Source organism: Sebastes fasciatus, chromosome 22 (assembly GCF_043250625.1).
Source record: "Sebastes fasciatus isolate fSebFas1 chromosome 22, fSebFas1.pri, whole genome shotgun sequence".
Classification (NCBI taxonomy): domain Eukaryota; kingdom Metazoa; phylum Chordata; class Actinopteri; order Perciformes; family Sebastidae; genus Sebastes; species Sebastes fasciatus.
The window spans coordinates 6,311,889-6,336,591 of record NC_133816.1 but is presented as its reverse complement, the minus strand read 5'-3'; the positions used below and the strand labels follow the sequence as shown (position 1 = coordinate 6,336,591).

The 24,703-nt window shown below is 41.2% G+C and overlaps 1 protein-coding gene across 6 annotated transcripts in view; it reads right to left on the bottom strand.

The window, feature by feature from the left end:
* The window catches only part of kcnip4a (potassium voltage-gated channel interacting protein 4a), a 148,208-nt gene that overhangs the window by 101,998 nt on the left and 21,507 nt on the right, over positions 1-24,703 (bottom strand). Inside the window, exon 1 of one of the 6 annotated variants that reach the window (XM_074624425.1) lies at positions 1,010-1,735. The exons of the other annotated variants lie outside the window; for them this stretch is intronic. Coding sequence (XP_074480526.1) covers positions 1,010-1,319 — 310 coding nt within the window. The 5' untranslated portion in view covers positions 1,320-1,735. Of the gene's footprint in view, positions 1-1,009; positions 1,736-24,703 lie in introns of those variants that run through there. 6 annotated transcript variants of the gene reach the window in all.

The window sequence follows — 24,703 nt, the reverse complement described above, 5'->3', positions numbered from 1 at the left end:
TTACTTGACAGTGAAGCTCAGTTAATGCAAGAACCAAACAAGAGCCATGGAAGGCAAAGGGTGTAAATTGTTTGATGCAAGTGTACTCACATCATCTGTAGTATAAAAAAAAGGTCTTACGGTCTTAATGACATGTGTAAATAATCCTTAGCATCCGTTTGATGCATATGTGCCAGATATCAGTGTATGATACTGCTGCTAACCTTTATCCTGTATTGAACTCCTTGTGGAGTAATCTGCTGGTAATCCACTATAATCCGAGATTTAATCTTGTTAATACCATTGAGTCTATTGGTCTTATTAGAAAAGCTCTTGGGGTGTGTGTGTGTGTGTGTGTGCGCGCGGAACAAAAGGGAAACCGAAATCTATTACGCTTTGCAGCATGATACAGGTACAGCAATAGTGATGAATAATGCTGTGTGCGTACGAAGTATGCAACAATTTCTGCTTCTGGGGATGAGTTCAGAAAGATTCGACATCAGCATACCGCTCCACATCACTGTTGTGTTTGTTATGATACAGTTTTTAACAAAAATCTGAACTCTACGATGGTCAAAATATTTAAGGTGCTAGAAGACTAGATAGAGTGCAAGACTGAGCTGACAGACCCAATGAGTTGAAATGCTTAAATACATAAAAAAATTATTTTAACAGCTAAAGATTGCACAGCTGTTTGATCTTTTTTTTCTCCATTTTAATGATTTCACCTTTGCCTCCGTCCTTGTTTCCTTACACACTTACACATGCACGCACACTTAAACAAATTATGATGCAGAGTATGTACACACACAACCTAAATACTGTGAGGCAGTGATGGTATGAAGGTGTCCTAACACAGTCCCCGTGTCTCAACTGTTAACTTTGGAATGAGCTAATTATCCAAAATGTGACTCAAGTGGAGAAGTTTGCCAAGAAGATAAGACCAAAAAAATCTCTGCAGATTTAAGAGAATCACCGCAAATGGAAAACACATGAGGGAGCCTCTCAAAAAGTGCACCAGGATCCTTACCGTCGTTGAGCTGGCCTGTGACAAGTCTGTACATGTACTGTGCAAACTTGAAGATCTCCCGCTTGCATCTTTTCCTGCAGCTCATCTTTGCTCCTGGGAGGAGGCGGGTGGGTGGGGTGGTTTTGGACAGGTCAGCAAACGAGGAGGACTCTGGCTTCAGGGTTAAAAAAAACAAAAAAAAAACAATCCAAGGAAGACTTTTACTTTGACAAAGTCCTGCGACGGGGCGAGCGTCCTCTTCTCTCTCCCACTCTCCTCTGGCTGTGTCAGCGTGGCCCTTGTGTCTGCGTGTGGCGGGAGCGATGATCATGAGTGAGGAGGGGGGCTCGTCTTGCGTGTGTGTGGGTGTGTATGTGTCCTCTTTTGCACGGCTCCTGGGTAAGGCTGTCTTGAGGTTGTGTGCTTTTTTGTTGTCAGGTCATTAATATTTGCTTACCGGCGGTTTACCTCCTGCTTTCTGGGGAGGGTGGAGGGTGGAGGGTGGGGGTCTCTCTTTTTTTTCCTTCCTCCAACACTCACTCCTTCTCTTCAGACTTTTCCTGCAACTCCTCTGAGCAAAACACGCTCTTACTCTCCGTCTCTGTTACTAGAGAAATACCCTGGATGGCTTCACACAATACAGTGGTTATCCAATGAGTCCCTCTGTATCTGTCTCTCTCTCTCAGACACACAAACAAACACACTCTCCCACACTTGATCTCGTAGTGTGCCTGCTGCTCGCTCTACTCAGCACCATCTGTGGATGTTTTACACTCACTGACGGTTGCCATGGAGGTGTGGCCTGATTGGCCCGAGAGGAGGAGGAGGAGGAGGAGAGGAAGAGGAGAGATAGAAAGCACACAAGGAGGAGGAGGATGAGGAGGAGGAGAGAAATAAAGGAGAATTAAGGGGAAAGTGTCCATGAATCCTCAATGACAGTACATTATGAACCTGCCGCATCATGTGTAATTGAAGGTTAAAACAATGAGTGACAGTAATGGAGGACGTTAATGGTACATCATGGGCTCTTGAGAGGGGAAATGGATGAAGAAGTGACAAACACACTGTAAAAATAGAAAGTCCACAGACAGAAGAAGGGTAGTGGTAGTGAGAAAAGCTGTGGAGACATGGTTAGTGAGATTTCCTATGACCAGATGTCAAGGTCAGTACTAATAATGACTGACAGGTTACGCCCAGCGTCTGTGATGACATTAGGACCAACCAAGTGCATCATCTTCTTCCACTAATTAGCCCACACTGTACCTCAATTGCACTCATCTATCAATGCCAAGCTCTCCCATCTGAAACGCCTGTCATTAACTCAAACCTTAAACTGGCTCCACTCGTATCGCTGCGGCCAGTTTGCTTAAGAAAACACTGATTTGTTCACATTTTCTCATTATTACGCGTCCATCAGGCTGACAGGTATGAAATAAGATTGGGCTTAAATTTGTACTCTGAGACGGGGTTGATATTCCGCAGGTCACCTGACGGAAAGGCAGGTCTATTTTGGTGAATCCCGCTCTGTGTCGAGTCTTAGCAGACTCCGACCTTGGAGTTCTTGTCGGCGTGTTATTATGCCAGCACATACACGCGTTCTGAACAGCAATAAGCAGCGAGGGGATGGTTTCACAGGCAGGAATATAACGTGTACTTGGGAAAAAAAAAAGATTTCAAGGACTTGTGTGAGACTTCTTACTGGGTCAGAGCAGCACAGAGAACTACTACAGTGTCTCAATTAAGTGAATAATTTACAAGGTACCTGAGGGGCGTAGCAGTGCCTTTGTGACATTGCCGTCAAAGACTTTTGTAGGGGACGTGACGGAGACACATTTACATAAACAATGACTTTTTAAACTGTTTTGCAGGTTTTTAATAGACCATTTGGGCTGGTTGAAACCTGTGTCCAGCTGACTCCTTTTGAAACAACTCTATTAAATGGTCTTAAGTAAGCACTTGATGGCTACAGTATATGCATGATATAATGCAGAAAGATCGAGGCTAAAGCTGCACGTCCCAGGCAAAAAGTTAGCATCTTTGTCAATTTATGATGCATACAGAAGATATGGAAATAAAGGCGCTGCATTATTTTGTAATGCAGGTTAGAGCTAGTTAGCCCTAGTCTTATATACTGTACAGTTCAGTTTAATAAGGGTACATTTAAGATCAGTCATTTAGTTCTGACATACAGAAGCTCTGCGTGAATCCTTTGCCTATAGGAAAAAACATACATTTCCAACATTGACATATTTTAACTGAGCAACTGCATGTTATGATTTATGCCTTATTTTTCATATCTTCCGTAAATTTTACTTTTAACGTCGCAAGAGAAAAGGCTTTGAGGATTAGAACTAATTAGTGTGTTTGACAAATGTAACCCTATTACAGATAAGTATTTGGCTTGGGTTGTTGGAGTGTCCATTCATCCATCCATCCATTATCTGTAACCGCTTATCCTATTCAGGGTCGAGGGGGCGCTGGAGCCGATCCCAGCTGACATTGGGCGAAGGCGGAGTACACCCATGGACAGGTCGCCAGACTATCACAGGGCTGACACATACAGAAAACCATTCACACTCACATTCACACCTACGGGCAACCTAGAATCAACAATTAACCTGTATGTATTTGGACTGTGGGAGGAAACCGGAGAACCCGGAGAAAACCCACGCTAACACAGGTAGAAACATGCAAACTCCACAGAAGGGCCCCAAGCCGGGTCTGAACCGCCTCTTGTTGTGAGGCGACAGTGCAAACCACTGCATGATGGTTGGAGTGTCAACTTTCCCAAATCAGGACAGAGACGCTAACGCTACATTGCACTGAACACTGATATATTAGTATCCAGAATACTAAACAGTGGATTTCTTTTCTAACCTGTAACCCCACAAAATAGTGCAGCGAATGATGCTGCTTGGCTTGGTTAGGTAATGCTACGTTAGTGCTATTACAACCTGATAACACGCCAAAGTGTGTAATAGACCCGCATGCCTACCAGAGGATAGCGTGTCAGTGTCGTATTTTGCCTCGTCAAGGCGTGAGTATTACACACATGTATAGAGGTGCAGTAGCAGCAGGGGACAACAAAACCACTTAGTTAGGTTTTAGAAAAATGTCATGGTTGGGCTTATAATAGGTAGATAATGTAAGTACAATACGTACGGAAACAACGTAACATGAGTACGGAAAACACGTCACAAACGTCACTAACATAGCTTAGAAAACAAAACACTGTTCTTGAACACCAGTCTCCTGGTTGAAAGTCCTGTGTTTGTTGGACCCATACACCTCCTCTCACATGAGCGCTCACTAGCTCTGAGCGTAGGATATTCACGCGGATGCATTCACACTGCAGTCAGTACAAACTACATGGCATAGAATGACATGCCTAAAGGATGAACAGCGTTCTCATTGCACACTTTTGCCTTGTGTATTATCATCGCCGTCATTCACACGCTTAACAAATGGCTGATTGTTGGTTTCTTTGAAAGGATATGTAACCTTAACCTCTTTCTTCAAAGGATATAGCTGCAACAGTTGTTGCTACAGATAATTTTGCAGACCAACAAACAATTAGGATACACGTGCAACCCCCCGAGTGTGTGTTTGTGTCCATTTCTGTGCATACACGCTTGCAGAAATGCACTGAGTCCATATTTTGCAAGCCCCACCCAACCACTGAGCCCCTGAGAACACTTCATTTCAACATGTGTGCAACTCCATCACCTGTCATCAAGCCCCTGGTTTCCATTTCTATCCATGCTTCCAATAAACAACCACGCCCATGAAGTGATTTCCATATCCAGCCGCAGGGGAGCAGCAACACTGGAGTATTTTCAGGTCACACAACTGGTCATGACAAACTGAGCTCAATGAGGTTTGCCACTCTCACTATTTCTGAAGTGAACAGATGGTCCGTGGCTCACATGATTGATCGGCAAACAAACACTGACCGAAATAGCATCATTCAGGTGAACTGTGTTGCAGGCAAACGCAGCATTTAGCTAAAAGTCATATATTTTCCTACAAGCCTACACTCTCAAGGCCTCTCCACCCCCCCGCTGTTGAGTGTGAAGTGTGAAACAAATCGCCACATTCCAAGTCCATATACAGTCAGGAAAATCTCTCAACATGAGTTATGTTTACCTTTATGAGTATGGTCAAGGCGAAAGAAAAAGAGATATGGAGGCTGGGGTCAATACAAACACAAATGCTGAAATGCTTGAGGGATGTGCAGGTTCGTTTAAAGATTAAAAAAAAAACGTGCAAAAGATAGCTGCAGAAAATTGTAAATTGTAAATTGTAATATGTTGTGTTGATTAAGAATCAATACAATACTTTTTCAGTCAACCAGACATTCGTCATCTCAGTTTGAACCTTACAACCTCTTTGAAGCCCACCCCGTCATCTAGAATACAAAGTCCCAAAGAAACTTTTCTTTCTTTCCAGACTTTGATGAAACATGAGCTTTTTCATGTTTGCACCCTGCAGCAATGACAGGAGAGACATGAAATAGGCTCCACTCAGGGAGAAGTTGACAGATATATTGATCCATCTAGAAAACAGTAACTGCAGGTGCCCGGGGGTGAGAGCCGCCATCACCACCGAGTATTGTTCCCCCTCCTGTGTGAAAGCAGCTTGATCGGCTGTAAAACTGCAGAGAGCAGCTTGTCAACAAACATTGGGGGGCATGATTTACTACCATAGACTTCCTCTGCAAAATGCATGCATGCTAAACAGCAATAAAATGTCAGCCATTAAATAAACAAACCGCAAGATGCAGAAATTGACACGTACTTTATGGCTCTACTGTGACACACTGGAGAGACAAATGGAAAACTAGCTTTGAATCTTTAAAATGAAAAGTGTGTGATACATCTCAATCGGGGCAGGTCAGAAACTGGGAGCTTCGGGGAATGTGGCCACTAAATTGAACATCAAGCGCTGAGCCACAATCCATAAAGCACCCGTCTGCAGTGGAGTGTGCTTCACTGTGCTGGATAAGTGCTCCACCTACTCACCTTACCCTGCTTGACAATATCCAGAAAAAGGTTCTGAAAGATGTTGGAGTGGAGCAGGGACTGAGAGGCTGTGGATGGTCCAGTTGACAACAGACACACTCATCAGGTTTGTACTATATGTACCAAAGGACATAGGCGCTGGAATAGAGGGGACAACGGGACTTTTTGTCCCCCCACTTTCAGGTGTAAAGTGAAAACGTCTAAGCCAGGTATTAAGGTCATAGAACGTTGGTGATAATGTCTGTACGGCGTAACATGCTGGACCTTTATCCAATCATAATCAACCATTGTGTGGCCTAATTCAAATGAAAGTGATCCGACATCCAGCCCATAGTCTAGGTAGGCCTGCCAGAAACATTTTTGCACTTCTCAGCGTCAGCGCAGTCTGCCGGGGGGGATTCAACTTGGCGAGTCAAGACCTCTCCCCGTCGCATCGTATTTCCTCCAATGCAGCGGCCCTAGGTCCACTTGAAAAAGGCCCGGGCTGAAGGTTGCCTGCGGCTCCAAACGTGAGTTCCCTCGCCCGGACCTTGCCGATATCCAGGGCCGTGGAGTGCTCCTGGCGCGACTGTCAACCGGGGCGGACTGTCCTCAGTGCGTCAGAGGTCTGCGGGGATGTCGGCACCCCACCCGTCTTCAGGCACGGACCTTGCTCTGTGGGTGGGACTTTTTGCCGTGTCATCGCCATTCATATACAATAATGTGTTTATGATTACATTGTTTAGTAGAGCACAAAGATTTTCATAGATCTTGCCTCTTCATTTTGCTCTCTAAGTGCACTAAAGCAGATTGATGCTTTAACTTTAAAACGTACAATATGTTCTTCCAGGGGAGCATCCCTCCAGACCTCCATAGAGGGTATCATAGTCTCACAAACTCCTGTGGGAAACACAACATCCAAAACTGGATGTCGTCCCACTTCAAAAGTCATTCCGGTGCCACTGCCAAGGGATTCCTCCAAATGATTCTACTTTGTATGTTTTTGTGATGAAGGGTCGTGCCCCTAAAGGACTATACATGCTAATAGCTTGTAAAAGTATTGAGTGGATGTAAGGCTGTTAAATGTTTTATTCACTCTCATTGATCAACCACTTCAATTTAGTTGTATATGTTGTTGGCGACTCGTGAATTATTAAATGTGTTTTATTTTAGGGAGATTGATTCTACTTTCTATTTAATATTAATTAGTTTTCTATCAAATAACACTTTCGCTATTTGCTCCATGGGAGTAGCAGACATGAAAAATGAATGGAGACGATTAAACTGTTATTTTTTCCATCAAATACACGACACAAGAAAACTCATTAAGAGCACAGCTACAAAAGTCGGCCTTGTCAAACCCTGCAGGCGCAGTATCTGCAGGCTCATTAGACAAGCACTGAGTGGAATGTCCTCCAGTACCTGAACATATTGCTGAACACCAGCATGCACAGAGATATTTGCAGTATTCAGTACCAACAGCCAGCTTGGCTGAGTTTTGGTGAACAAGGCAAACGTGAATACGCCATCAGCTCAGTAAGGGAACTTCTAAAGGAAGAAGTCAAAGTGAACAATAAGTGGATGCACACCATAAAGGCGATGTCATCCACTCTGTTATGTTTTTTTTTTTGTCAAAGTTAAAGGGATAAAAACACATTAACGCAAATTTGTTTTAACGCCACTAATTTCTTTGGAGCATTAACACAATCAATCTTTCAGAGGTTATAGCGGGCATAGTTTTAAAGCTAGAGTGAAGACACTGGTACCAACCATGTCATACTAGCTCGTCACGAAGGAGGTTAAATAACGCTCCACACTTACGCTAAATTTTGGCGAGGAAAACCATTTTCAAAGGGGTCCCTTGACCTCTGACCTCAAGATATGTGAACGAAAATGGGTTCTATGGGTACCCACGAGTCTCCTCTTTACAGACATGCCCACTTTATGATAGTCACATGCATCTTTCTGCAAGTCATCAGGTACTCATATAACATAATGAACATATGTTATGTTTATTAATAACATAATACATATATACATAACTTTGCATAAAGCAAGAATATCTGCCCTCTCCCATGTTGATAAGAGTATTAAATACTTGACAAATCTCCCTTTAAGGTACATTTTGAACAGAACAAAAATGTGCAATTAATTTGCGATTAATCACGATTAACTATGGACAATCATGTGATTAATGGCGAATATTTCAACCAATTGACAGCCCTATTTTTTTGTTTTATTTTGTTTTTCTATCTCTACACAATCTCCTATAAGTGATCTTGTTATCCTGTTATTTTGACGTGTGAGTGGAGACCTTCTCAACACTTACTAGGGTTTTACTTACTATTCAATGAATATATTGGCGATTAGGTACGTCGCGATTTTTGGCATTTTATTTTGCTAATTTAATGGTCTGCCTCCAAACATACATCTTTATCATCATTGAATTAGGGCTGCAACTAACAATTATATTAATTATCAATCAATACGTTGATATTTTCATGAGAAATTGATTAATTGTTGAGTCTATTGAATTTTTTAAATAGTGTTAATCACAATGGTCCAGAACTGTGAGAGCAAAACTGCAAATTCTCACATTTGAAAAGCTTGTAACCAGGAATACTCAGCCATTTCACTTGATAAATGACTTGAATGATTAACTGATCTAACTTGTTGACAGTTAACCTACCATAGATTAAGTAGCTAAACACTGACTATTTGTTTCCATGCTAATCTAAATACTTAAAATGGCAAACTTCCACCTTTCTCATATAGGTGAGTGCAATCTAGAGGAAAAATAGTTGAGCATTGGTTCAATAAGCAACAATACTGGACATTCTGCTGAGTGCATAAAAAGCTGGGAGGAGACTATAACTGCGGTATCAGTTCTATTTACCATTTTATGTAGGAATAAATCCTCAGAGACTGCCTGCATAAACATTCCTGCAGCAGTTGATTTCAAGACTAAGGGGTGAAATAACTGGGAACTGTAGATATACTGAAGACTAAGGGTGATGCATTCAATTTCTCATGGAACAGTTAAGTCTGGGCTCCCGGCCCAGAATTGCTTACTGAATACACAATTTCATGAGCCTCAAAGATGGTAAGGTGGTAATGTGATGCATCATTGCCAAACATGCACAATGGCAGTGAAATTGGACATTCTCACAGCAGAGAGGAAGACAGTCACAGAACAAAATAAGAAATAAACAAATTAAAATCTTGGAAAAAGGACAGAATGCGCTTTTCGCAATGATCTCTGAATCCGTATCACTTCAACAGAGCCAGTAGAAACCTCGATTATCTGCAGCGGAATGAAATTGAACACAGTTTTCAGCACCTGGCCTTAAATGACCGCAACACTTTAACAAAATTAAGTAGCTTTTTTTTTTTTAAATCCTCTTGCAAAGGAAAGGATGAGTGAGCTGGGGGGGTTCACATTGATGTCTGACTCATACTTTCTGTCAGGGTGAACCCAATAAAATCAGGGGATGGGTGCAGTGCAGCTCTCTTTTCCCCACGTGAAGTTTATAGTTTTGCTCAAAGGCATGATACAGATGCCCGAGTCTAAAAATGCTGAATTGTTGTAAGAAATCTTACAAGTCATCTCAAGAATTGTTTGGGGTTTCTTAATGCCGGTAATCCAAAATGTAAAAGTAAAGGTCTTCTAGACCAAATGAAGCTTATCGTTCACTCTGAATGATGTTCCTCCTGATTGAACTGGCTTTAAAACAGCGGGTCTGGATTGTGCAACCAACAGGGAACACAGAAAAGCTCTGCCTCAGGAGATGCAGAACACTCTAAAGCTATCAAGCCAAACGGCTGCTATGGCAACCTTTATGGAGATAAAGCACACAGATGCTGTCATTAGGAAAAAGGCTGATTGATTTTGCTAAGCTGTCATTAGGAAAAAGGTTAGCCGATTTGTTAAGAGCATATTAGGGAGAAAAAAAAACCAACAACAATGTCTGAGGGGATCTTTGGTCCTAGTGATGATAAAGTGCTTTATGAAACACAAGATTAATGCTGCGTCTTACTCAGCAGATCAAGTTAGCATTCTGGGAATAAAGGGGAAGGCTGGACTCTCATGAAAACAAAGTGGGATTCTGGTTTGAGCCTGTCTGCGTTCAAACAATATAAAAGTACCAACAACCAATCGATGAGCAGTGATAGATGATCATTTCTCCTTGCTGACCAAGACTAACTAAGCAGAACAACAACAGCTTGTGCTTTGTCAAAAGAAGTATTATCATGTTCATGTATTTTTAATAATGCATGAGTATTTGTAATTCATCACGCTTCTTGAGATGCAAAAAAATAAATAAAATAGAGCTGTATCGAAAGATTATTTGAATTACTGATAAAGCTGCTGCTTTTTTCTTCATTAAATGTTTTTTTTCCAAGAAGATATCAGGAAATAGTAAATAATGTCCGTTATGATTTCCTAGAGCCCAAGGTGACGTTTCCAAGTTGCGTGTTTTGTCCGACCAAAAGCCGAAAACTCAAAGATATTCAGTTTCTTATTATATATGACAAAGAAAATCCTCACATATGAGAATCTGGGGCCAGCAGATGTTTGTTCATTTTGGCTGAAAATAAAACTGTCAATTAATTTTCTTTTTATCGATTAATCGTTTCAAATTTGATACAAATGCAGTATATGCATAAATAAACACATGGGAAATGAAAGCAACTGTAAAGGGTCAGAGGTCAACAGTGCAGAAGAAACATGCATATAAAGTAAGAAAATATTAATATTGATGGTTAATTCAAAAAGGCAGAAGAATCGATAAATGATTAATGGAGTTGAAGTGCTGGGAGGGAAAAAAAATAATCCATCCATTCATTTGCTAACAAATACTAGAAATGAATACTAAACTACTCATCATGTTTAAATATTTTAGTGATGATTCTATATTGTGGAATTCTGATTTGGCTTTGTACATGTATTGTACAGTGTGTGAAGCATACAGTATATGAAAGCATACCTGGACTTTTCCATCTTCCACACATGTCACCTTCAAACCCTGATAACCCTGACGAAATGTGTCCTAAACAAAGTGATAAAATGGAAACGCTGCTGGTCAGAACCATTCTGAGATAAAGTAGAACAATTCAATGCCTTTTTCCAAATCATACCGTTAGCTGTAGCTGTGACAATGCAGGGTGTCACTGCAGATAAAAGCCCGGTCGATATCCGAGGACAGTAATGAATTGCTTATGACATCAGAGTACTAATGTTAGCACAACTGCTCCCTTAGGGCACTGCTGAAAAGCGTACGGGATGCCTCCTCACATTTGAAATCCATTTTCCTGCTTTGTATGCACTTTACAGACCACTCAGATAGTGTGTGAATACTCTGCGTTTGCAACAGGATAATGGATCGTCACACTGAACATATGGCATGCTTGAAATTGCGCTCTGTCTAAATGCTTATCGGGATGCCCACTGCAGTCACTCTTCATTGGCATTCATTACCATTCTTTAGAATCGGGCGTTTTTGAAAAGGTCATTATGGAAAACTGATATAATCCCCTTCGTTACAAATCCTGCTGATGGGATACTTAAAACTGCACGAACCTGAAATGCAATCTCACTCCCCTCCCGGTAAGAACACAGCACTGTATATCTCTGTCATTACTCCTCGGATGCACAGGCGACGTTTTATCTACACTCCGGCTGGGGCTATTTGGGGAGATGTAGGCTCTCGAACAAGACACTGATAAGGCTGACTTGCTTTGTATGTCCATTCACATACAGCTGAGATGGGACCTGTAATGAAAAACTATTTATTTTCTGAGAAACAAACAGAATGAGCTTGGCCCAGCTCCACTTTAACGATGAATGCTTTATTTCTTCACGCTTGCATTTTTTAATTGCAGGCTCTGAAATGGTTAAATTGACTTCCAGCTCTTTTTCAAGGGGCATTAGGTCTGGTATTAATGCCTGCTGACAAAAGCTGCTTGCACACTGCGAGCCTTAATGCTCAATTCTGATGTATTGTTGAGATCTGATTTTCTTTTTATTACACGCATCGTGATTTCAGTGTAGCCAGTTATCTAATACACATCTGAAAAGGTTACCAGCCCCAAAATCAGCCACGGATGCTTCTTTTGTTAAATTCTTTAGATGTCTGAACCGATCCCAAAGGCTCTTTTACGTTTGCAGTGACATTGCAGCAACATTCACCCGTGATCCTGTTCAGCCATTTCTTTTTGATATGCTTTCAAAACACAGACCGGGTTATGCACTTTGAATTTCGCTTGAAGCGTTTTCTCTAAATCCTCATGGAGGTCCAACACCTCATTATCCCTCCTTTAAACAATGTCCTTCATGCTCTCTAGTGCTGCCAACAGTGTGTATGTTAAGGCCGCCACGGTGGGATTATGAACGTCCTGGTTGGAGGCACATAAAAGTTGTATGAATTCTAATGAGACTTTTCAGATTGCTAATGTGTATCAGATTTGTGACCGCATGTGAAAGTGGACCTAATCAGAGTCGAAAATGTCAGACACGATAGCTGTGTTTCCATTCAATTGTCAAGTGAATTTTAAGTGAACTTTTGAAATGTCGCCAAAAGAAAAATGCAAATTAGGCCCGTTTCCATCAACTGGTAGAGCCAAAAACCACCTCAAGCGATCATAAAAAAAAAGATTTCGCAATCAAATTTTGCCGTTTCCATACAGCTTTTCTAATGAGATACTTCAAAATGCACATAAAAATATGTGAATGGAAACACGACTAATGTGGTGTTCTTACTTTATACCGCCATTGAGAGATTCAGAAGGGAAATCATCTGATTTGGACCAACTGTGCCTTCAGTTTGAACAAAGGCAAAGCCTCGTGCGACTCGAGCACTATCATTAAGGCAGCTCTTCACCTCTGGCTCTGAACCAAAGAAAGCTCTGCCTACATCTGTTAGCAGGGGAGGTGACCTTCTGTGTAATTGGTGGGCTTATCAAACAGAAAACGCATGCTGGCTACCTTATAATGTGAGGGCAAAGAAGTTAATGCATGGGCCCCCTGGAGCTGGATAATGCATGCAGGTGACCTGACTGAGAACATCACTGGTGACGCTAATGCTTGAGAGTTTCACCCAACGGAGAGCAGTGTTTAGCATTGATGAGCACTCTTTAACGGAAGAGGTGTCTTGTTAGCACACGAGCTAAAGTACAAAAAAGTTCCAGTGAACAATGAGTGCAGCTGTATTCTTGAAGGAACTTCTACGTCTACGTGATCTACATATAATGGTGTGTGTCCCAACTCGCCAGAGCCCATTTCACCCACCAGGAACTCCACATTATAACCTCATACATTATAACACGAATAGGGAGCAAAACAAACAGAGCTATGGTTATTTATGGAATATAAATGAACAGCACTGAAACAAAGTTTGTGAGCGCGTCCTCTAGAGCTGAAACAATTAGTCAATTAATCCATTAGCTGATCTCAGCGACTATTTTTTATAACCGCTTAATCGTTTCAAGGTAAAACGCCAAACATTCTCTTTTTCTAGCTTCTCAAATTTGCAGATTTAATGGTTTTCTTTGTCATTTATGATAGTTGACTGAATATCTTTCAGTTTTTAACTGTTGTTCGGATAAAACAATAAATTTGACTTTGATGTAACCACCGACTGAGACATTATAGTAGGCATTTTCAGTATTTTCTAATGACGTTTCGGCAGAACAATGAATGAATTACTTAATAAAATAATCTACATCCCTAAAGTGCACTCTTTATTTGTTCTTAGTTCTTAAACATGAGAAATGCAGAGTTTCGAGTCCCAACTGGCACTTTAGCAGTTTCCTGGTACAGAAACAGCACTTAGGATAAAAAGTATTTATTTATGCAAATTCAAATGGGAAAGTCATTAGCATTTAAACTAACCAAGCAAATAAGCAAGCAAGTTTGACTAGAATTCGCTTTTACAGTGAAGCTGCTGCAAAAGTGTTTAAATAGACTGTACATTATATTGGAAAGGAAAGAGACTTCATAACTGCGGCACAGAGAAAGGAGACTGGATCAGAAAACCATGAGGCTTCCATAAAAGACGAGAGTCTAACACGACTAATGCCATCTTCTAATGTTACGGTAGATGTTGCTCGTCTTTACCAACAATTTGCCCCTCTCCAGTAGATTTTGAGGGCATGTTGGGATTTCTTGTGACATTTAAGATCTACATTCCTGACACTGAAGGGTGGTACGAACAGGGAAGAGAGAACGATGAAAGGAAAGAAGAAGGAAACTACAATATATCTGAGGAATGAACACATCATGCCCAGGGACAGTAATGAACTCCTCCTCCTCACCTCATGTCTCAGTTTGATTGAGTGAAGGGTCAGCGTTCGTTTTCACTGAGAACAAAAATAATAATGATCTGGAAAGCGTCAGTCCCCCCATATATTTACTGCTCCACAGGCCAGCCGGGTCTTTAAATATGATGGCACACGAAAGTCACAGACATCATGAATCTCAGCCTATACTCTGGGAGGTGACTGAATGGGGAAAAGGGGACAGTGTATCGCACCAGGGAAATGTAGATGACATTTAAATGATGGCTTTATACTGTATAGTGCTGCTTCTATTTGAAAAAGAGTTGGTCCAGTATTGAATGATATGGTAATGTCTCAGAACGTCTTTTTTATTATTTTTTCACTTCTCTGAGTAAGACCATTTGTGTTACAAGGACATATTGACTGGATCTTCTGTTTTGTATCTCAATTTATTGACAAAATTTGACATATAGGACATATTATTAAGAACGGAGGGGGCCCTATTTAAGTTATCTATAGCGCATGGCCTAAAGTGCATGGCGCAAGTGCATTTAGAGCGTGTCCAACTCCCTTTTTGTTAGTTAAACGGCACATAATCTGGGTGCAAAGTAAGAGGCAAAGGTGTTGTATTTAGCCTCTTGATTAATCATAGGTGTGTTTTGGGCGTAACATAAATCAAACCAATCAGAGTGTCATCTCCCATTCCCTTTAAATTCCAGGCACATTGCTATTTGAATGGTGGATTCAGCAAAATTGAGAAGCATGTAGTTTTCTGCAGTGAAAATGCTGTTTTTGAAAGGCTAAACGCCAACAAATATCGATTGAAGCAGAATATATAAAAGGATAAAAACATGTAGTGTCTTTTTTCAATAAATTTTGACTTTTGGACTTGACAATACTCTGGAGTTATTGGAAATATTTGGTATAATAGTATAATACTAATAATATTAGTGTAACCTGATCTTTATCTGCAACTGTGCAGACATACCAGATTTAAACAGAATAAACAGAGATGCAAAAAGAAAAAGCTGCGCAGCATTCAAATGTTGATTTAGAATTTGAATGAAACTTTGAAGCCATTCGGCATAGCCCTAGAATTGTCTTATATTGATGAGTTTCATATTCTGTTACTGGTTAAGAGGGGACTCTGTTTCCTATTTCTCGCTGTCCATTGACAGGGGTGCTGAATTAATGTTGCCATGGCATAGTGTAAAGGGATGGAAGAGACAGGTATGCGGTCTGTGGACCTTCTGCCTCCGCAGTTTCCCAATCCTCTATCCCATCAATAACTCCATTTGATTGCATATGAGCAAATGCACCAATAACCTATTTAACTGAGGAGGAAAGCGCTGCTGCCTCATTATAAGACCAACACGCCCATGGGAAGAACACCCTTTATTTCAAGGATGAATATGAAGCAATTAGAAATGTTGTTTTGGAAATATCACAAGCCAAAAGGCATAACCAAAATAATAACATACTGATCTGCAGAATACTTTCAATGTCAGAAAGATTCATGGCATGTCTTACTGACTAAATCTGTCTTGAGAGTTACAAGATAGACACAAAAAAACGATGCATTTGTTTTGCCCAATACTGACAACGTGATGAATTGTGATACATGAGGACACAGCTTTAGCTCCATATTTTCATTTTCCAGCCTGGAAATACTCAAAATGTTGTTGATAGTGTGCAATTAGATGCAAATCTTGGGTTTGAATAGCAGATTTTTCGAGGGCATTGATCTGGATATGCTCACCAGGCACTCTGCATGCAGATCAGTCGGTTTAAGAAGCCGCAAACACCTTTTCCTCAGAGAAACACAAACGTCTCATTCTCCCAAGATTTGAATATGCTTGTTTTAAATATTGTTACTTTGATACATTTTCAAATAATTGCACAACTCTAGTTGTATATGGTAATATAAATAAGGGAGTTGGTTATGTAAATCTTTCTGAGTAGGAGCCAATCTGCCTTTCCTCCATCTCTCAGGAGGCTAAGTGGAGCCAATAAGGGGTTAGAGTCCTTGTTAACATGCTGCTGGAAGCCAGTAAAGACCAATGTACATGCACAGGATTTATATCATCTCGAGCACAGCCAAGAAAATGTTGTCTCTATTTATTTGACTTTTTTTCCCTTGTAAAGTCCTTAAAAACAGATTTCCTCACAAAACCTGAATTCACTGAACCAAAGAATGGACTGAGCACTTGGATGGAGTGTGAACATTAATCCTGACACACTAAATCATTGAGAAGAGCCATAGTGTGCTGGAACAAAATCACCAAGGCCATCTTTAGTTGGCTCACTAATAATGCGGCAGAGGTAGCCCTGAGCATTGATGGAGGGGAGAAAAAATACGATGCGGGAGGCTGAGTTCACTACTGTGTGGCTGCTTTTTTATTTCATGATTCAGAGCTAACCCACAAAGGTCCACTAACTGCCATTGTAGCGGACCATGCAGAGACTGTATCAACTGAGGGACCATTTAAAAAAGGAGTGGAGGCCAGAATTACACAGCAGAACATAGATTCAAGACTCAACCAGACCGAACCTTGTCTGGCAGGACAAGTATATAATATATGATTTTATCTCAATTCACCATTTTAACAAGACTAACTGTGCGTTCCAGTACCCATACTACCATACTATTTAGGATGCCAGAAAAAGATTTAGTTTGTCCCAATACATAGTATGTCAAATGCAGTACGCCAAAGATACCAGGATGTCCTACTACATCTGGTCGCATTTTGCAGTATGCAAGCCAGCATGCTTTTCTGGCTATCCTCTGTGCAGCAGATATATGAGCAAGAGGGTCCAAATTCAACGTGCAATGTTTCAATGAAGCAGTATGTCCCAATTGTATACATACTACATGCAACAGTACGTACTTTGTAAGAGCAGCTGCAGTATGTACTAAACGTAAAAAGAAAAAGTAAGCACCCAATGAGTCCACACTCATGTTAGAGGCTTTGTAAGGCTGTAGACACAGCAGTGCTTTGAGCTAAATTCTAACGTCAACAATGCTAATATGTGGATGTTTGACTTGATCACCATCTCAGTTTAGGGTATGCTATCATCCTTAGGAGGACATGAACGTCTGTACCAAACTACATGACAATCCGTACAACAATTGTTGAGACATTTCACTCAAAAACACAAATCTCAACCTCCTGGTGATGCTAGATGAAAAGTCAATGGATCATCAAAGTGATTTAAGGTACATCATCTGGGAAGTGGGAACCATGAATGTTTGTACAATATTTATGTGCTAATCCATCTAGTAGATGTTCAGATATTTCATTGGGTAAATGTAAACTTTAACCTTCTGGGGGTACTTAAAACTACCTCATATTTAATAAATGCATCAAAAGGTGGATTAATTTAAATTCTAAATTAAAAACACAAATGTATTCACAAAAAAAGCCTACATGTGCTTGAACAATTTAGGATCAATTTAGGATGAAAGAGAGAGAAAGAGCCAATTGTTTATTCCCCACAGTTATCTCATGAGACCTATTTAATTGGAGATCACTCTAATGGGGCAGAAGGTACCTTAAGGGGATGATATGGGGTCTGTTTTTATAATCTCAGAACTTTTTTTTAATCATTGCGATAACTGAATACAAGACGTTAATTAATCCAAATGATTTCATTAGCAAGCTCAGTTGATTTACATATTCAAACTTCATTTACAGAGACTCACAGCCATGTTGATCTCAGCTCCCAACAGCTAGAAAATGTCTGCGCAACAGTCTGCGTAACATTGGAAATGGCATTTTCAAGAGAAATATGTTCTTAGTGTGCTCTGCATTATTACAGTAATCAAATGGGAGGCCTGCTATGTACAGTAGATTCGGCATGAAATAACCTTGCTTAATATTCAAATCACAGTTGCCATTACATCACTAGTAAAGCCATTCAGAGCCCCCAGGGAACAATTAGGATTCGGCATATGGTCGCCTGTATTATTAACCAGCCCAGAGCAAAAACACATGGAGCAAATCAAAGTCCCAACCTCCCAGTATGTATGTAGCATGTAGCAGCTCTGGTTTCTTCTTTGTTTTGAAGATGTGAAATACACTCCATGGATTATAGTATATAGATATGCCATTATATAAATAAATCAACTATAAGATGTTCCTTGAAATGAGATTATTTCAGAGCTAAAGTGACACGTAAACAACTGTGTGCCTATATAAAGACTGTACAGAGGAATTGGGATGTGGCAAGAAGGAAATGTGGTCATCCCATCAACAAACTTTTAATTCACTTACTCTGCAGCTACACAACCTTTTATCACCGGGGGGGCACAACGCTATTCTCTCTTGCAAAAAGCTATTTACTGAATGACTGCCTTGAAGATGAGAAAAATAAAACAACTCAGTCGCTGCCCTGGGAATAGGCAAATTACACCCACCACCATGCAGTACAAATGATCATTAGCACTGTAATTATTGGAAGGCCATCATGTTTGAAATTCATCAGTAGAAGTGGATTGCCAGTAAGCACTCCGAGAAATATGAGGAAATGCATCACAAGGGGATTAAGCGGTGGGCTAATGTCCTCTGTTTTATAAAAAGGTGTCGTTCCCTCAATTGGAAGTTCCTGGAAGAGAGTTCATATTTCTTTGTAAAGAAAAAAAAAAAAACACTGTTCGCATGAGTCTGGATGATGTACTGAATGTTACTAATCAATTTGATACTTTTAATAATTTAAAAGACACTGAACATGTTGCACCAATCCAGGCCTGTACAGTATATTACAGTCTGAGTGTAATGAACCAGCACTATTACTCCAAAATAGGTGCTGTTACTTAAGCAGGTCCATAATGTCAAACAAACACACAGCAAGAGCTCGTGCAGACAATTTATTCTGGCGAGTGACTCTGTTAGTGTTAAGACGGAGTTAACTGTCATAACAAAGCGTATATTGTACCATGCTAAAAAGCTCTGCAGGCCAGCTGAGAGCCTTCTCTTTTCCATGACCTCATTTTTGTTTGGTTTCCTTGCAGGAGGCCTGGTGTGGTTTGTTGACCCAATTTCTGAAGGGTGTGCGTCTGCCGACAGGCCCGACACGCACAAACTACAACAATTACTTAAGGAGGATCGGCCTCGTCCACTGGGAGCACTGATACTCCTGGTTTTTCCCTCAAGTGAGAACAAGTGGGACTGGTGCCATTAGTGGAGCAGCAAATATAGAGACTGCCCTTAATGTGTAGCTGCATGGGTGAGAAATTCCCAACCTTGTTCTCTGTGAAAGAGAGAAAAACCTATTAAATGCCACTTAAAAAGAATGTTCTGGATTGGGTCGATGCTACCAATAAGGAAGACGCCGGATGGGTGGATTGGGTCAATGCTACAAGACGCCAGATTTTCCAGTTGTGCAGTGAGGAAAGGACCTTCACTATGACAAAGATAACAAAGGGAGCTTTCTTTCACGACGTAAGAAAAGTAATTCTCCAAGGACGATCAAGACGCAAGGCACTGGCTGTTGTTTCAGTATAAACTGAACAAGTGCATTTCAGTCTGACTAAAAACTATGTGGTAATTCCAATACAGGGCTCGGTATTGTTTGAATTTTTTTTTTAAAGTAAAACAAAGTAAGGAAAACAAACTGATTTATATCCACCGAAATGATCTGTGTTGACCATGGATGTATCAGAGGTTGTGCCCTGTGCTTTTGCCCTGCGTGTAAGTAAATAGCCTATACAACTACATTAAATTCTGTCATGCTACTTGCACTACTAGCTGATAGCCGGTTGTTTGGTAACAGAGACATTAATAAATCCACTGCGGTAAAGGCTTACAGCATACAGCCCACGGGTGTATAATAAGATAATAAAAGTGATGAATTACAGCCGATATATCCATTATTACAGCCGCATACAGCTGGCTGTGGGTCTGATGCACGTTATGCCGAGGAAAATAACTCTGGATTTGGCTATTAGTCAATTTTACAACTTTTAGTACATGATGATTTAAACGAGGGCTATTCAAAGGGACTGTTTGTAACTTTCAAAAATGCTTGTTAACAGCGACACCTGTGGCCGTTAACGAAAGTCAGCGTCGGGCTCGCGCTTGCTCGCTCTACATAGACATGAACGAGCATCGCTCAAAACAGTGAGGAGACACACGTCAGCTAAAACCACAATATCACTCTATATTTCACCTGCTTGGCAGTAATGTTAGCTGACCAGACGAAGGTCTCTCCACGAATCAATGCTGATCCTAGTGTTGGCTTTTCCTGCCTCAGCCTCCGGGGCTGAAGCGGAAAAAGAAACGCAATCGTCTCCGACCGAGGTGGGAGGGGAGACACCGGCACCCGGTCGGAGACGATAACGTTTCTCGCTGCGGGGCCCCGTCACTTCACAAGACACGGGAAACCTCTGTTGGTCTGGAGGAGCTGCAGCAGTTATTTCTGCACAAACATCCACTGTATATTTATTAGATATTCTCAGAGCTAAACTAACTCTTCTGCAGTGTGTAGTGTGCACGCATGCATGTCTAGAGGTGGAGCGAGAACGAGCGTGGTGTGTGAGTGAAGGCAAGCAGGCAGAGGAGCAGAGTACAGCAGAGACTCCGGTCCTGGAGACCAAAGATACGGTCTCCCCCGCGTACTACGACCGCGACCAACACTATTTTGCAAGACAGGCTTCACTAGATAGAACTTTGCGGTTTTGGTGCTTCCGTGTAGTTTGTGTTGGAGTCTGATGGTACGTGTCCACAGGGAGTCTGATAAGCATAGCCACAAGCGAGCACGCATATGCAGAGCGCATGGGAAACCTTCTCTTTAAGTGTCCGTACTGGGAAGTTGATTTACCTAAAAGATTATCCTCTGGTTTACAGACGTCAGCGACAGCGCTGTCGCAGCGCCATCTAGCGGCTGTTGTAAAAAAACAAAAACAAATTTCCATCTCTTTGCTTCAGTACTCTTTTGTCTAATGTGAACATGGCAAACACTTCATCTTCTAAACATTAGCCTCTTAACATTGTCATTGTAAGCATGTCAACAGGCTGGAGAGTATGAGTAAGCATTAAATGCTAGCTTTTGGTACTTGACAATGCTGCACACACTTTGATCCATACCAGGGGTATTGTAGTGGTCTAGTTACTGTCAAACATGTCCAGGTTTATCAGTCCGGCTGCAGCAGGCTCCAGTCTGTTCAACAGATTTCTGCTTGTGTCTCAGAGGAGCCGGTTTTCATTCCGTTGCAGCCTGCCAGATTCCAGCAATAAAATACAACTTTTCTCTGGCATTTTGGGACAGAGCTTCCACCTTCAGCCATCTGTCTCTGTCTCTTATCCCTCTACGTGCACTGTCCCTATCTACTCCTTCCACCATTTCAATGCTAATTGCTCTTCCCTTTCTCTTTCAACTTCTCTATTGTCTCAAATGTCTCTCTCCGTCTTCTATTCTTCACTTTCCTTCCTCCTGTTCACAGATGTCCCTCTTGGCTGCTAGTGCCAGTCTGCATTGCTGGGCTTAAGAGGCTGCTTCCACCTCCACAGTATATAACCCTGCTCACTAGTCTCACAGGCTCAACTGCGCGGTATTGGTGCATAAAACTATGAGAGTATTCAAATGGAAATAGCATTAAAACCCCCTCGAAGGCAGGACTTACTCTCTCAAAGCCTCCCTGAATATGATTTGTATTTTAACTCCTTTTTCGACTCAGAAAGTCTTCCTTTCCACATTATAACAACTTGTGCTTTATAGTCTTTAGCTGCACTTAAAGCTTAAGCAAGGGCTAAAAGAAAGCACACCGTGAACCGAGAGGCAATCACAGTAAAGCAAAATTCTATGTAGCACTCCAAGTCACGCTTGGACAAAATGACTCTATCCTGTTGAATACTGAATCAATATTACAGCCACCAGAACTTTGATTTCTTAATGGATTAGTTTTACCGCAGCATGATTGGTGCTCATTTAAACTCATGATCTCAATTAGCAAAGCTATAAATGTCAAATATCTTCCTGTCATAGAACTGCTTTAAGCAAATATGAAGCACATTACATATTTGATAGCCTGACAGTTAATTCTGAGGTGTTTTAACTTCAGTTATGTAAGTAGTCTTTATGAAAGCACCTTCAAATTTGAGTTCAATTTTATTCGAGAAGAATTGCATTCTCTTTCTTTCATTTTGATCCTGTTGCTTGTTAACTATGGTAATGGATTAGAAGAGAATAATCAATCTACCAGTCATGACATCATACACTCCTGAAATTCCAATTTAACAGCATGCCAATCACATTTACAGTAATCCAAACCGCACCATAATTACAATTTACATCACAAAATGGCATGTAAATGACAACATTGTTGAGATACAGTCAAAGCACCTTGTCATTTGGGAGCCAATCTGCAGACACGTGTACTGTCTGATGGCAGTTTCACTGGGATGCTCCCAGTAGGACTTCAATCATATTTCTGTCTTCCCACAGTGACAGGTCGATGCAGCCATCTGGGACAATGCCCACACCTTGTGCTATACCTGTCACTAACATGCAATGTGACAAGTTTTGTCGTGGGAAAATGCTGCATTAGAGTCAAAGTAGTGTTTCAGAATAGATCGTGATAGAGATCCTGAGCCGGCTGCAATGTTGCCTGTTAAAGTAAGATTCTAATGATCAAATCAGCAATAAAAACCTTGGGCATGGGCAGATCTAACCTCTTTTTTTGGGAACCCACAAAGCTAACTCAAAACACTGCATTATGACATTGCTTTGCTTAGATTTCCAGATGATGAAAGTTTGAATTCCTGTAGCTACTGCTGCCTTAACTTACAGTTCAATTTATGACAATCAGCTGTTCGTGCTGCAGGAAACGTAAAACGTTATTTTCTCTATGTGAGAGTGGGTTTTTTTTCAGCAAAGACCTACAATTAGTGGCTAATAAGCTTCGTAAAAATTTCATGAACTGGGTATAGATTAGACATATTATTATAGTAGTATTGTGTTATTTTGATTAGGAAATGTGAATTCCTGTACAAATGCTACTTTAAAATGCCTTTTTTCAACGCATTAATACATCCAGAAATGTCTTACTACAGTAGGTCGGAGACGCTTATCCTTCAAGTTGAACGTTAAACACATCACACCTTATTAGACGCTATCTCTGGGGGGATATGAATGAATTTGCATGGTCTTTCAGGCTTGCCAATGAACCTTTGCCTGCTGCTTGGATGCTGCCTGACAAAGAGGCAGGGGAGATAAATTAGACCGTGACAGGGACAGGTGTGTTAACGCCGAGTGACACAGACACAAGAAAGTCATTTCTGCCCCGCGGCAGCCAAAGGCTTACGAGGTTTCACTGTACCGGGTATCAATCAGGAGGGCCTATTTATAGAGGGCCCAGGCCGCTGCTAGAATACAAACACTTGACTGAAGTAGGTTACCGGCAAACGCCTGCATCACCGGCAGACAAGAGGACAAAGGAGGACGTGTGAAGGAAAAGAAGGAAGCCAGGTGTGGGATAAGTTATGAAGAAGCTGTTGATGATTAATGAGTCGCAACTTCACAGCAACTTTTTTTTCCAAAAATAATGTTGAGGTCTATCGCTAGATTAGGAGCCTTTATGGTGGGTTTTTATGCTCCATTTAACAGGGAACAAAGTCACCTGTTGGAAGATGACTTGCTGTTTATCATACAACCTTCTTGGCTGCAACAAACTTATATTTTCCATCATCAATTAATGTGTTTAGGGGGATTTATTGGCAGAAATTGAATATATTAATATGTTTTCTTTAGTGTACAATCACCTGAAAATAAGAATTATTGTGTTTTCGTTTGCTTAGAATGAGCCGTTTATATCTACATACAGAGCGAGTTCTCTTCACGATGTTAGGCTGTATCGGAGGCATTTCTGATACTGGTATCCATATTGGAACAACTCTAACCACAAGGTCCATTTAGTAGCTGTTCTGGAGCATTCAATCCTATGGCATGATCTTCATCAGCATGTGCCCAGTTGTCATGGAACTGTAGAAGTAAAAATTATAAATAATGTTTTGTTTCAGGACTAAAGCAGTCTATATGCTCACATGTGGCCTCCTTTCAGAAACAAAGAGTTACTAAGTCTGTGGAAAAAACACCTGCATGTGGCACAACGAATGCATATTTAATGATGTGTAGAATGACCTCCTGGTATAGCTCGGACAAAAGGAGACGGCTTGGTTACAGCGATGCCCAACCGCAAGGTCACGTGTTGAACCACCCCCGGCATCTCAGTTAGCTGTATCCAATTGACGGGGCCGGAGTGTGAGCGGTATTGTCTGTCAACAGGCTACTTTAAGGTGTTTTACAAACAACACGGCTCGCCGGGGTCGCCTATTCTCAGACTAATCCCTGGCTGTTAGCTGCTAATCCCTGTTTATCAACAGAGGGGCGCGGGTCATGGCCAAGTCTGAGAAAGAGAACGCCGGGCTCACTGTTGTGTGAC